Genomic DNA, 14,909 nt, shown 5'->3' on the forward strand with positions numbered 1-14,909 from the left:
ATGGTATTGCCTAGGTGTTCTTCTAGGGTTTTTATGGTTTTAGGTCTGTCATGTAAGTCTTTAATCCATCTTGAATTAATTTTTGTATAAGGTGTAAGGAAGGGATCCAGTTGCAGCTTTCTACATATGGCTAGCCAGTTTTCCCAGCACCATTTATTAAATAGGGAATCCTTTCCCCTTTGCTTGTTTTTGTCAGGTTTGTCAAAGATCAGATGGTTGTAGATATGTGGCATTATTTCTGAGGGCTCTGTTCTGTTCCATTGGTCTATATGTCTGTTTTGGTACCAGTACCATGCTGTTTTGGTTACTGTAGCCTTGTAGTATAGTTTAAAGTCAGGTAGTGTGATGCCTCCAGCTTTGTTCTTTTGGCTTAGGATTCACATGGCGATGCAGGCTCTTTTTTGGTTCCAAATGAACTTTAAAGTAGTTTTTTCCAATTCTGTGAAGAAAGTCATTGGTAGCTTGATGGGGATGGCATAGAATCTATAAATTACCTTGGGCAGTATGGCCATTTTCACGATATTGATTCTTCCTATCCATGAGCATGGAATGTTCTTCCATTTGTTTGAATACTCTTTTATTTCATTGAGCAGTAGTTTGTAGTTCTCCTTGAAGAGGTCCTTCACATCCCTTGTAAGTTGGATTCCTAGGTATTTTATTCTCTTTGAAGCAATTGTGAATGGGAGTTCATTCATGATTTGGCTGTTTGTCTGTTATTGGTGTATAAGAATGCTTGTGATTTTTGTACATTGATTTTGTATCCTGAGACTTTGCTGAAGTTGCTTATCAGCTTAAGGAGATTTTGGGCTGAGACGATGGGGTTTTCTAGATATACAATCATGTCATCTGCAAACAGGGACAATTTGACTTCCTCTTTTCCTAATTGAATGCCCTTTATTCCCTTCTCCTGCCTGAGTGCCCTGGCCAGAACTTCCAACACTATGTTGAGTAGGAGTGGTGAGAGAGGGCATCCCTGTCTTGTGCCAGTTTTCAAAGGGAATGCTTCCAGTTTTTGTCCATTCAGTATGATATTGGCTGTGGGTTTGTCATAGATAGCTCTTATTATTTTGAGATACATCCCATCAATACCTAATTTATTGAGAGTTTTTAGCATGAAGGGTTGTTGAATTTTGTCAAAGGCCTTTGCTGCATCTATTGAGATAATCATGTGGTTTTTATCTTTGGTTCTGTTTATATGCTGGATTACGTTTATTGATTTTTGTATGTTGAACCAGCCTTGCATCCCAGGGATGAAGCCCACTTGATCATGGTGGATAAGCTTTTTGATGTGTTGCTGGATTCGTTTTGCCAGTATTTTATTGAGGATTCTTGCATCAATGTTCATCAAGGATATTGGTCTAAAATTCTCTTTTTTTGTTGTATCTCTGCCAGGCTTTGGTATCAGGATGGCACTCTGCAGGATATTATCCAGGAGAACTTCCCCAATCTAGCAAGGCAGGCCAACATTCAAATTCAGGAAATACAGAGAACGCCACAAAGATACTCCTAGAGAAGAGGAACTCCAAGACACATAATTGTCAGATTCACCAAAGTTGAAATGAAGGAAAAAATGTTAAGGGCGGCCAGAGAGAAAGGTCGGGTTACCCACAAGGGGAAGCCCATCAGACTAACAGCTGATCTCTCGGCAGAAACTCTACAAGCCAGAAGAGAGTGGGGGCCAATATTCAACATTCTTAAAGAAAAGAATTTTCAACCCAGAATTTCATATCCAGCTTCCATGTTTTACCCTTTATGCTTTCAACGGCATGAAACATTTCGGAGAGTTCTTTTAATGTGATGGCTTTTGCCAATGTCACGTCTACTGGGCTGCCTTCATCCTTTCTGTCACAATCACTCTCTTCACTTATGTTGATAAGGTTGCCTTTATTAGTTTCCCTGGCTGCCTATCTAGAATCTCTTTAATGGCAACAGTGTCAACATTTCCATGACAGCTATTTCTTCCTTAATTCCCTTTACATTTGACTCAGATTTTGCTTCTAGTGTTATAACTCTTGGATTCTTTGTTGCATTATCATCTTTGATGGCCAATTCCCCCCTTTCAACTAACCATTTTATAAAATGTCACATGTTTATCACTGGGAAACGAGGAGCCAACAGAACAACAGACTTTGCTATCTAAGCATAAACTGATTAACATGTCACTGATCAATCACCCACACACTTTAAAAGAAGTGATGTGATTGATCCCTGGTTATATCTGTTATTTTCTTAGGGATTTGTAGATTAAAAAGCTAGCAGTAAGTTTCTACTTAATGCAATTACTCACAGTAATTACTCTGGTAACTGAAACTGTGTTGGTAGAGAACTGATACTACTTAACTAAACCCTACTAACCAAATTAATGCATATAGAAACCATGCAAAGTGGGGACACCCTGTAAGAAACCCAGATACAGGCAAAATTTACCTATGGTAATAAGTGTCAGGCAATGGGGAGGAGAAGAACTAACTGGAAAGGAGAATAAGCAAACTATCTGGAGGGAAGGAAATGCTCTGTATCTTTTTTAAAGTATGGTGGCCGGGAGCAGTGGCTCATGCCTGTAATCTCAGCACTTTGGGAGGCTGAGGCGGGCAGATCACAAGGTCAGGAGATTGAGACCATCCTGGCTAACATGGTGAAACCCCATCTCTACTAAAAATAGAAAAAATTAGCTGGGCGTGGTGGCGGGCACCTGTAGTCCCAGCTACTTGGGAGGCTGAGGCAGGAGAATGGCGTGAACCCGGGAGGCGGAGCTTGCAGTGAACCAAGATTGTGCCACTGCACTCCAGCCTGGGCAACAGCGAGATTCCGTCTCAAAAAAAAAAAAAAAGTATGATCAGTTATATACAATTGTCTACATTCATCAAACTGACCATATGTTATTGCATATTAATAACGTGAATCTGAAAAAATATATATAGGACCCCAAAAGCTTAAATTCAGACAAAATTCTAAAATAAATTCTAAAGGATATTTTTCTAACAGAAAATAAAGGATCCCAGATCACTCAAAGGCAACAAAAGGAATAAAGGGCAATGAAAAGAATAAATGTACAGGTAAATCTAAACAAATATTGACTGAGCAAACAACAGTAAGTGTTTTATTCAGTATATATATATATTTATACACACATATATGTATATGTGTTATTAAAATATTCAGCTAAAAATGGTACAGAAGTTAAGATCGGTAAATGGAGTTACTGTTCTAAGGTTCTTGCAATTCTCAGGTAATCACTAAAAGAATAATAAGGAGGGTGGAGCCAAGATGGCCGAATAGGAACAGCTCCGGTCTCCGGCTCCCAGCCCCAGCGACACAGAAGACGGGTGATTTCTGCATTTCTGCTTGAGGTACCGGTTTCATCTCACTAGGGAGTGCCTAACAGTGGGTACAGGACAGTCGGTGAAGCGCACTGTGCGCGAGCCGAAGCAGGGCGAGGCATTGCCTCACTCGGGAAGCACAAGGGGTCAGGGAGTTCCCTTTCCTAGTCAAAGAAAGGGGAAGCAGACGGCACCTGGAATATCGGGTCAGTCCCATCCTAATACTGCGCTTTTCCAACGGGCCTGGAAAACGGCACACTAGGAGATTGTGTCCCGCACCTGGCTCGGAGGGTCCTATGCCCACGGAGTCTCGCTAATTGCTAGCACAGCAGTCTGAGATCAAGCTGCCAGGCGGCAGCGAGGCTGGGGGAGGGGCGCCCGCCATTGCCCAGGCTTGCTTAGGTAAACAAAGCAGCCAGGAAGCTCAAACTGGGTGGAGCCCACCACAGCTCAAGGAGGCCTGCCTGCCTCTGTAGGCTCCACCTCTGGGGGCAGGGCACAGACAAACAAAAACTCTGCAAGAACTTCCACAGACTTAAATGTCCCTGTCTGACTGACAGCTTTGAAGAGAGTAGTGGTTCTCCCAGCACGCAGCTGGAGATCTGAGAACGGTCAGACTGCCTCCTAAAGTGGGTCCCTCACCCCTGAGCAGCCTAACTGGGAGGCACCCCCCCAGTAGGGACAGACTGACACCTCATTCAACCCGGTACTTCTCTGAGACAAAACTTTCAGAGGAACTATCAGACAGCTGAATTTGTGGTCTCACGAAAATCCGCTGTTCTGCAGCCACCACTGCTGACACCCAGCCAAACAGGGTCTGGAGTGCACCTCTAGTAAACTCCAACAGACCTGCAGCTGAGGGTCCTGTCTGGTAGAAGGAAAACTAACAAGCAGAAAGGACATCCACACCAAAAACCCATCTGTACATCACCATCATCAAAGACAAAAAGTAGATAAAACCACAAAGATGGGGAAAAAACAGACCAAAAAAACTGGAAACTCTAGAAAACAGAGCACCTCTCCTCCTCCAAAGGAACGCAGTTCCTCACCAGCAATGGAACAAAGCTGGATGGAGGATGACTTTGATGAGTTGAGAGAAGAAGGCTTCAGACGATCAAACTACTCTGAGCTACGAGAGGAAATTCAAAACAACAGCAAAGAAGTTAAAAACTTTGAAAAAAGATTAGAAGAATGGATAACTAGAATAACCAATGGAGAGAAGGGCTTCAAGGAGCTGATGGAGCTGAAAGCCAAGTTTCGAGAACTACGCAAAGATTGCAGAAGCCTCAGTAGCAGATGCGATCAACTGGAAGAAAGGGTATCGCTGATGGAAGATGAAATGAATGAAATGAAGAGAGAAGGGAAGTTTAGAGAAAAAAGGATGAAAAGAAATGAACAAAGCCTCCAAGAAATTTGGGACTATGTGAAAAGACCAAACCTACGTCTGATTGGTGTACCTGAAAATGATGGGGAGAATGGAACCAAGTTGGAAAACACTCTGCAAGATATTATCCAGGAGAACTTCCCCAATCTAGCAAGGCAGGCCAGCATTCAGATTCAGGAAATACAGAGAACGCCACAAAGATACTCCTCGAGAAGGGCAACTCCAAGACACATTATTGTCAGATTCACCAAAGTTGAAATGAAAGAAAAAATGTTAAGGGCAGCCAGAGAGAAAGGTCGGGTTACCCACAAAGGGAAGCCCATCAGACTAACAGCTGATCTCTCAGCAGAAACTCTACAAGCCAGAAGACAGTGGGGGCCGATATTCAACATTCTTAAAGAAAAGAATTTTCAACCCAGAATCTCCTATCCCGCCAAACTAAGCTTCATAAGTGAAGGAGAAATACAGACAAGCAAATGCTGAGTGATTTTGTCACCACCAGGCCTGCCCTAAAAGAGCTCCTGAAGGAAGCACTAAACATGGAAAGGAACAACCGGTACCAGCCACTGCAAAAACATGCCAAATTGTAAAGACCATCGAGACTAGGAAGAAACTATAGCAACTAACGAGCAAAATAACCAACTAACATCATAATGACAGGATCAGATTCACACATAACAATATTAACGTTAAATGTAAATGGGCTAAATGCTGCAATCAAAAGACACAGACTGGCAAACTGGATAAGGAGTCAGGACCCATCAGTGTGCTGTATTCAGGAAACCCATCTCACGTGCAGAGACACACATAGACTCAAAATAAAGGGATGGAGGAAGATCTATCAAGCAAATGGAAAACAAAAAAAGGCAGGGGTTGCAATCCTAGTCTCTGATAAAATAGACTTTAAACCAACAAAGATCAAAAGAGACAAAGAAGGCCATTACATAATGGTAAAGGGATCAATTCAACAAGAAGAGCTAACTATCCTAAATCTATATGCACCCAACACAGGAGCACCCAGATTCATAAAGCAAGTCCTGAGTGACCTACAAAGGGACTTAGACTCCCACACAATAATAATGGGAGATTTTAACACCCCACTGTCAGCATTAGACAGATCAACGAGACAGAAAGTTAACAAGGATATCCAGGAATTGAACTCAGCTCTACATAAAGTGGACCTAATAGACATCTACAGAACTCTCCACCCCAAGTCAACAGAATATACATTTTTTTCAGCACCACACCACACCTATTCCAAAATTGACCACATAGTTGGAAGTAAAGCTCTCCTCAACAAATGTAAAAGAACAGAAATTATAACAAACTGTCTCTCAGACCACAGTGCAATCAAACTAGAACTCAGGATTAAGAAACTCACTCAAAACCGCTCTACTACATGGAAACTGAACAACCTGCTCCTGAATGACTATTGGGTACATAATGAAATGAAGGCAGAAATAAAGATGTTCTTTGAAACCAACGAGAACAAAGACACAACATACCAGAATCTCTGGGACACATTCAAAGCAGTGTGTAGAGGGAAATTTATAGCACTAAATGCCCACAAGAGAAAGCAGGAAAGATCCAAAATTGACTCCGTAACATCACAATTAAAAGAACTAGAAAAGCAAGAGCAAACACATTCAAAAGCTAGCAGAAGGCTAGAAATAACTAAAATCAGAGCAGAACTGAAGGAAATAGAGACACAAAAAACCCTTCAAAAAATTAATGAATCCAGGAGCTGGTTTTTTGAAAAGATCAACAAAATTGATGGACCGCTAGCAAGACTAATAAAGAAGAAAAGAGAGAAGAATCAAATAGATGCAATAAAAAACGAAAAAGGGGATATCACCACCGATCCCACAGAAATACAATCTACCATCAGAGAATACTACAAACACCTCTATGCAAATAAACTAGAAAATCTAGAAGAAGTGGATAAATTCCTCGACAAATACACCCTCCCAAGACTAAACCAGGAAGAAGTTGAATCTCTGAATAGACCAATAACAGGTTCTGAAATTGTGGCAATAATCAATAGCTTACCAACCAAAAAGAGTCCAGGACCTGATGGATTCACACCCGAATTCTACCAGAGGTACAAGGAGGAACTGGTACCATTCCTTCTGAAACTATTCCAATCGATAGAAAAAGAGGGAATCCTCCCTAACACATTTTATGAAGCCAGCATCGTCCTGATACCAAAACCTGGCAGAGACATAACCAAGAAAGAGAATTTCAGACCAATATCCTTGATGAACATTGATGCAAAAATCCTCAATAAAATACTGGCAAACCGAATCCAGCAGCACATCAAAAAGCTTATACACCATGATCAAGTGGGCTTCATCCCTGGGATGCAAGGCTGGTTCAACATACGCAAATCAATAAATGTAATCCAGCATATAAACAGAACCAAAGACAAAAACCACATGATTATCTCAATAGATGCAGAAAAGGCCTTTGACAAAATTCAACAACCCTTCATGCTAAAAACTCTCAATAAATTAGGTATTGATGGGACGTATCTCAAAATAATAAGAGCTATCTACGACAAACCCACAGCCAATATCATACTGAATGGGCAAAAACTGGAAGCATTCCCTCTGAAAACTGGCACAAGACAGGGATGCCCTCTCTCACCGCTCCTATTCAACATAGTGCTGGAAGTTCTGGCCAGAGCAATCAGGCAGGAGAAGGAAATAAAAGGTATTCAATTAGGAAAAGAGGAAGTCAAATTGTCCCTGTTTGCAGATGACATGATTGTATATCTAGAAAACCCCATTGTCTCAGCCCAAAATCTCCTTAAGCTGATTAGCAACTTCAGCAAAGTCTCAGGATACAAAATAATGTACAAAAATCACAAGCATTCTTGTACACCAATAACAGACAAACAGAGAGCCAAATCATGAGGGAACTCCCATTCACAATTGCTTCAAAGAGAATAAAATACCTAGGAATCCAACTTACAAGGGATGTGAAGGACCTCTTCAAGGAGAACTACAAACTACTGCTCAATGAAATAAAAGAGGATACAAACAAATGGAAGAACATTCCATGCTCATGGGTTGGAAGAATCAATATTGTGAAAATGGCCATACTGCCCAAGGTAATTTATAGATTCAATGCCATCCCCATCAAGCTACCAATGACTTTCTTCACAGAATTGGAAAAAACTACTTTAAAGTTCATATGGAACCAAAAAAGAGCCCGCATCGCCAAGTCAATCCTAAGCCAAAAGAACAAAGCTGGAGGCATCACGCTACCTGACTTTAAACTATACTACAAGGCTACAGTAACCAAAACAGCATGGTACTGGTACCACAACAGAGACATAGATCAATGGAACAGAACAGAGCCCTCAGAAATGATGCCGCATAGCTACAACTATCTGATCTTTGACAAACCTGACAAAAACAAGAAATGGGGAAAGGATTCCCTATTTAATAAATGGTGCTGGGAAAACTGGCTAGCCATATGTAGAAAGCTGCAACTGGATCCCTTCCTTACACCTTATACAAAAATTAATTCAAGATGGATTAAAGACTTATATGTTAGACCTAAAACCATTAAAATCCTACAAGAAAACCTAGGCAATACCATTCAGGACGTAGGCGTGGGCAAGGACTTCATGTCTAAAACACCAAAAGCAATGGCAACAAAAGCCAAAATCGACAAATGGGATCTCATTAAACTAAAGAGCTTCTGCACAGCAAAAGAAACTATCATCAGAATGAACAGGCAACCTACAGAATGGGAGAAAATTTTTGCAACCTACTCATCTGACAAAGGGCTAATATCCAGAATCTACAATGAACTCAAACAAATTTACAAGAAAAAAACAAACAACCCCATCAAAAAGTGGGCAGAGGACATGAACAGACACTTCTCAAAAGAAGACATTTATGCAGCTAGAAAACACATGAAGAAATGCTCATCATCACTGGCCATCAGAGAAATGCAAATCAAAACCACAGTGAGATACCATCTCACACCAGTTAGAATGGCCATCATTAAAAAATCAGGAAACAACAGGTGCTGGAGAGGATGTGGAGAAATAGGAACACTTTTCCACTGTTGGTGGGACTGTAAACTAGTTCAACCATTGTGGAAGTCAGTGTGGCGATTCCTCAGGGATCTCGAACTAGAAATACCATTTGACCCAGCCATCCCATTACTGGGTATATACCCAAAGGACTATAAATCATGCTGCTATAAAGACACATGCACACGTATGTTTATTGCGGCACTATTCACAATAGCAAAGAGTTGGAACCAACCCAAATGTCCAACAACGATAGACTGGATTAAGAAAATGTGGCACATATACACCATGGAATACTATGCAGCCATAAAAAATGATGAGTTCGTGTCCTTTGTAGGGACATGGATGAAACTGGAAAACATCATTCTCAGTAAACTATCACAAGGACAAAAAACCAAACACCGCATGTTCTCTCTCATAGGTGGGAATTGAACAATGAGAACTCATGGACACAGGAAGGGGAACATCACACTCCAGGGACTGTTGTGGGGTGGGGGGAGGGGGTAGGGACAGCATTAGGAGATACACCTAATGCTAAATGACGAGTTAATGGGTGCAGGAAATCAACATGGCACATGGATACATATGTAACAAACCTGCACATTGTGCACATGTACCCTAAAACCCTAAAGTATAATAAAAAAATAAAAATAAAAAAAATAAAAAAAAGAATAAATGAGTTTATGACTTCTAGAATGATTTCTAAGCTGACAGAAAACAATAAAATGATTTTTTAAATACCCCATCAATCCAAAAGAAGGCAAGAAAGGAATCACATAATTGATAATAACAGAAAGTATAAAGACATTAGATTTAAACCCAAAGATATAAGTAAATAAAATACAAATGGACCAAATGATCCAGTTAAAATATAAAAGATGTCAGATTAAATTTTAAAAACTTAACACGTGGTACTTGTGAAAGATGTCTAAAACATAAGGACACTTAAAGGTTGACAGCAAAAGAAAATATTTTTCATGAAAATGAATACCGAAGGAAAATTGGTATAGCTATGTTAATATCATACAAAGAGGTAAGAAACATGAGTAGAGATAAAGAAAGTCACTTAGTAATAGAAAAATTCTAAATGTATATGCACCTAATAACATACCATCAAAATATATAATGAAAAAATTGACAGCTCTCCAAGGAGAAAAAATTTTTATACAGAAAACAGTAAATATCAAAACTTTTAGAATATTCCTAAAGAAGTATTTTGAGGACAATTTAAAGCTTTACATGTTTCTATTAGAAAAAAAGGCCTAGCCAGGCACGGTGGCTCATGCCTGTAATCCCAGCACTTTGGGAGGCCAAGGCAGGCGGATCACGAGGTCAGGAGTTCGAGACCATCCTGCCTAATACGGTGAAACCCCATCTCTACTAAAAATACAAAAAAAATCAGCCGGGCATGGTGGCAGGCGCCTGTAATCCCAGCTACTCGGGAGGCTGAGGCAGGAGAATGGCGTGAACTCGGGAGGTGGAGCATGCAGTGAGCCGAGATCGCACCACTGCACTACAACCTGGGTGAGGGAGCGAGACTCTGCCTCAAAAAAAAAAAAAAAAGAAAAAAGAAAAAAAGCCCTAAAAAGTAAAAATGTAAGCATTCATCTGAAGAAAATTCAAGAAAAAAAGAAATCTAAATAGAAGAAAGGAAATAATAAAATAAGAACAAAAGTAATGAAATAATAAAAACAAACAATAGAGAGGATCAAAACCAAAGCAAAATGTTGGTCTTTGGAAAAAACTAATCATAACCACCAATTGCAGAATAGAAAAACAGGAAATAACTACAGACTCTATGTACATTAAAATGTCCACAGGATATTATAAATAACATTATACTAAACATCCTTTTAAATTTAGACAAAATGAAAACTGCTTACATATATATACTGACTGGCATAAGAAGAAAATTCTAATTATTTCTTTAATAAATAAATGAAATAAAACCTTCCCTTAAAGAAAAGATGAGATCCAAATGACTTTATTGGTAAGTTCTACAACTCCAATCTTATACAAACTGTTCCACAAAATGACAGAAGAAAAAATGAATTAAAAAGAGTATTACAGTATGAGTTTACATTACCTTCATATCAAAATCTGATTTAAAAAAGCCATAAGAGACAGCCGGGCGTGATGGCTCACGCCTGTAATCCCAGCACTTTGGGAGGCCGAGGCAGGCAGATCACCTGAGTTCGGGAGTTCAAGACCAGCCTGACCAACATGGAGAAACCCCTTCTCTACTAAAAATACAAAATTAGCTGGGTGTAGTGGCACATCCCTGTAATTCCAGCTACTCGGGAGGCTGAGGCAGGAGAATAACTTGAACCTGGGAGGCGGAGGTTGCAGTGAGCCAAGATCGTGCCGTTGCACTCCAGCCTGGGCAACAAGAGCGAAACTCCGTCTCAAAAATAATAAAAAATAAAATAAAATAAAGGTAAATTATCAGCCAATCTAAATTACCAAAATGGATGTAAATATACAAAACAAAATATTAGTTAACTTAGACCGATAATAGTAACAGGCATAATATAGTGTGACCAATCTGTATTTATTCTACCCTGTAAGGTTGGTTTAGTATTACAAAATTAATCAGTGTAAGTTCACATTTTAACAGAATAAGGGAGAAAAATAATGTGAGCAGCTAAATACATGAATAAAAATTATCAGATCAATTTCAACATTCATGTATGATTTTTTAATATCTGGGCAAAATAGAAGAAAATTTTCTTAAATCTAGTATTACATAGTTATCAAAGAACCTACAAGAAATATATGTAATAGTTCATTAGAAGTAATTCACATATAACAAGGCAAGAAAAATAAAATGTATAAGAATTAGAGAGGCAGGGAAAGAATACTTGCAGATAACATGATTTTATGTGCACAAATAAAAAAAACTTCTGTAGGTGGGTTATTAAAATTAATGAAAAGTTAGCAGGACTGTTGGATACCACACCAAAATACAAAAATCAACTTTATTTTTATATAACAGCCACAATTTTTAAAAACAGTTAAAATCATCTCAAAATACTGAGTACCTACAAATTTAACAAAATAAATGTAAGACCTCTCTACACACAAAAAATAGGAAACATTATAGAGCAAAACTGAAAAATATATAAATATATAGAGAGATATACAATGTTTATGGTGGCCCAGAAGACTCAAATAACATAAAAATAAATTATTTCAAAATTAATCTATGATTCAACTCAATGCCAATTAAAATCTTAATAGTGTTTTTCTTTTTCAGGGTGGACTTTGACCAGCTCACTCTAAAATTTATATGAAAACTGAAAATGCAAAGGGCTGGCAATAGTCAAGACTTTCTTGATGAATAACAAGGTAGATTTGTTCCTATAGGTTTAACACTTTTACAGTTATAGTAATTAGGAAAGTTTTGTAATGGTACAAGAACCATGTAAAAGACAAATGGAACAGGTTATTGACCCTAGAAATACACACATACATAGATATTTATTTATAAGAAAAATATCTCTGCAGAGCAGTAGAGAAAAGGACAATCTTTTTAACAAATATTACTGGGAAAATTGAGTAATCATATGTTAAAAAGCAAAATAAAACAAAACTTGACCACTGCCTCACAACATACACAAAAATACACTCCTGGTAGGGCCGGGCGCAGTGGCTCATGCCTGTAATCCCAGCACTTTGGGAGACCGAGGCTGGCGGATCACGAGGTCAGAAGATCGAGACCATCCGGGCTAACACAGTGAAACCCCGTCTCTACTAAAAATACAAAAAATTAGCTGGGCACAGTGGCGGGCGCCTGTAGTCCCAGCTACTCAGGAGGCTGAGGCAGGAGAATGGCGTGAACCCGGGAGGCGGAGCTTGCAGTGAGCCAAGATCGTGCCACTGCACTCCAGCCTGGGTGACACAGCGAGACTCCTTCTCAAAAAAAAACACTCCTGGTAAATTACAGATATAAATATGAAGATAATATAGGAACATACCTTCATGATCTTAAGGTACAAAAATATTTCCTCAGTTAAAAAAAAAGCATGAATTAGGCTGAGTACAAAAAAAAAAAGCATAAATTAGGCTGGGCGTGGTGGCTCACGCCTGTAATCCCAGCACTTTGGGAGGTTGAGGTGGGTGAATCACAAGGTCAGGAGATCGAGACCATCCTGGCTAACACCGTGAAACCCCGTCTCTACTAAAAATACAAAAAAATTATCCGGGCATGGTGGCGGGCACTTGTAGTCCTAGCTACTCGGGAGGCTGAGGCAGGAGAATGGCATGAACCCAGGAGGCGGAGCTTGCAGTGACTGAGATCGCACCACTGCACTCCAGCTTGGGTGACAGAGTGAGACTCCGTCTCAAAAAAAAAAAAAAATTATAAATCAAATAGGAAAGATGAATAAGTCTGACTAAACAATGTCTGTCAATAAAAAGATACTTTTATTTTTGTAGAGACAAGGTCTTGCTATGCTGCCTATGCTTATTTCAAACTCCTGGCCTCGAGTAATCCTCCTGCCTTGGCCCCTCAAAGTGCTGGGATTACAGGCATGAGCCACTGTACCCAGCCTAAGACAAGCTTCTTGGAGAACATCAACAGACTAGATGAAGTAGAAAAAAATAATTTGTAAGCTTGAAGGCAGGTCATTAGAAAATACCCAGAGGAGAAAAAAGAAAAAAGAGTAAAAAGAAATGAAGAAAGCCTATGGGATATAGGGGACACTATCAAGAGAGCTAACATTAACAAAGAATTATAAAAACAAAAGGAGAGAGAGAGAAAGGAACAAAAAGATAAAGAACTAAAGATTCAGCCTCAAGAAAGGAGGAAATTCTGTCATATGCTACAACGTGGACAAACACTGACATTATGCTAAGTGAAATACGACAACCAGAGAAGGACAAATACTACTCAATACTCCACTTACAAGATGTCTCTAAATAGTTAAACTCAGAAACAGAAAGTAAAATAGTAGTTGCCAGGGATTGACTGGAGGGGGAAATAGAGAGTGCTGTTCAAAGGATACAGACATTCAGTTATGCAATATGAAAAACTCTAGAGATCTGCTTTACCATACCGTTCTTACATTTAACAATATCAGATTATATGCTTAAAATTGTGTTAAGAAAGGCCAGGCCTGGTGGCTCATGCCTGTAATCTCGGCATTAATAGGAGTGTGCACTACTATTTTTCTTTCTTATTTTAAGTTCCGGGGTACATGTACAGAATGTGCAGGTGTGTTACATAGGTAAACGTGTGCCACGGTGATTTGCCACACAGATCAACCCATCACCTAGATATTAAGCTATTACTATTTTTCAATGTTCATAGATGCAATGAAATTCAACCTTACTAAATCTGTAGAACCTCTGTTTCTCACAACAGATACTAAAAGTAAAACCACTCATGTAGAGGTCTTCAAAAACTCATTCTCCCAAGCTTATTGCTGTAGGCTGCTTCAGTTGATACATCTTCAGCAACCATACCAGTACATAGGAAAGGCTAAGTATAGTACTTGCATTCAATTAGTAGATATTCCATCACATGCTCCTATTTCTCTGATACGGCTTTTCATTATATTCTAAATCACCCTTTTTCTAAGCAACTGCCAAACCTGTGCTTTGTGTTTTCTTATACTGTTCATATGCCACAACAGAATTTAAAGTTATAAAGGTAAATTAAACAATCAAAGTCAAATATATTCTGTACCTAGAAGAGCTTTGTAAAAGCTATTTCAGTTAAAAGTTGAAGTTTTTTACAAATGTAAAGTAAGATTACTAGAAGTGTGATTCCTAGTTAAGTATGGCATTACCAGTCTGTGATTGAGCTCAGGAAAATGGTTCACTGTGTGCCAAGGGTTCCTACAACTGCTTTTCAATAATCCTCTCAGAAACTGAACTCAACAAGTAATTTTCATTATAAAATACACTATAAAAAGCGAGCTATAGTTATAGTAAACTGTTGGTTGTTTAAAGGTGATTTAGTTTACCTCAAATAATTATTCTCTGCTTTTTGTCTGCCAAGTTCACTTTCGGTATCCATTGCCTTTCTTGCTAGTGATTTCATTTCTTTTTCCACAGTGCTTATGGTTTCCTTCATCAAAGTCATATTTGACATTTGCTCCATACGTTCATCATCAAGCTATACAAGTAGAATGACAAGGTTACTGCCATCACT

The 14,909-nt window shown here is 39.1% G+C and overlaps 1 protein-coding gene across 1 annotated transcript in view; it reads right to left on the bottom strand.

Moving 5' to 3' along the window:
- Positions 1–14,909, bottom strand: part of TSGA10 (testis specific 10) — a 151,377-nt gene that overhangs the window by 98,835 nt on the left and 37,633 nt on the right. Inside the window, 1 exon segment of the mRNA XM_030828593.1 lies at positions 14,722–14,873. Coding sequence (XP_030684453.1) covers positions 14,722–14,873 — 152 coding nt within the window.

Source organism: Nomascus leucogenys, chromosome 14, assembly GCF_006542625.1.
Source record: "Nomascus leucogenys isolate Asia chromosome 14, Asia_NLE_v1, whole genome shotgun sequence".
NCBI classification, from domain to species: domain Eukaryota; kingdom Metazoa; phylum Chordata; class Mammalia; order Primates; family Hylobatidae; genus Nomascus; species Nomascus leucogenys.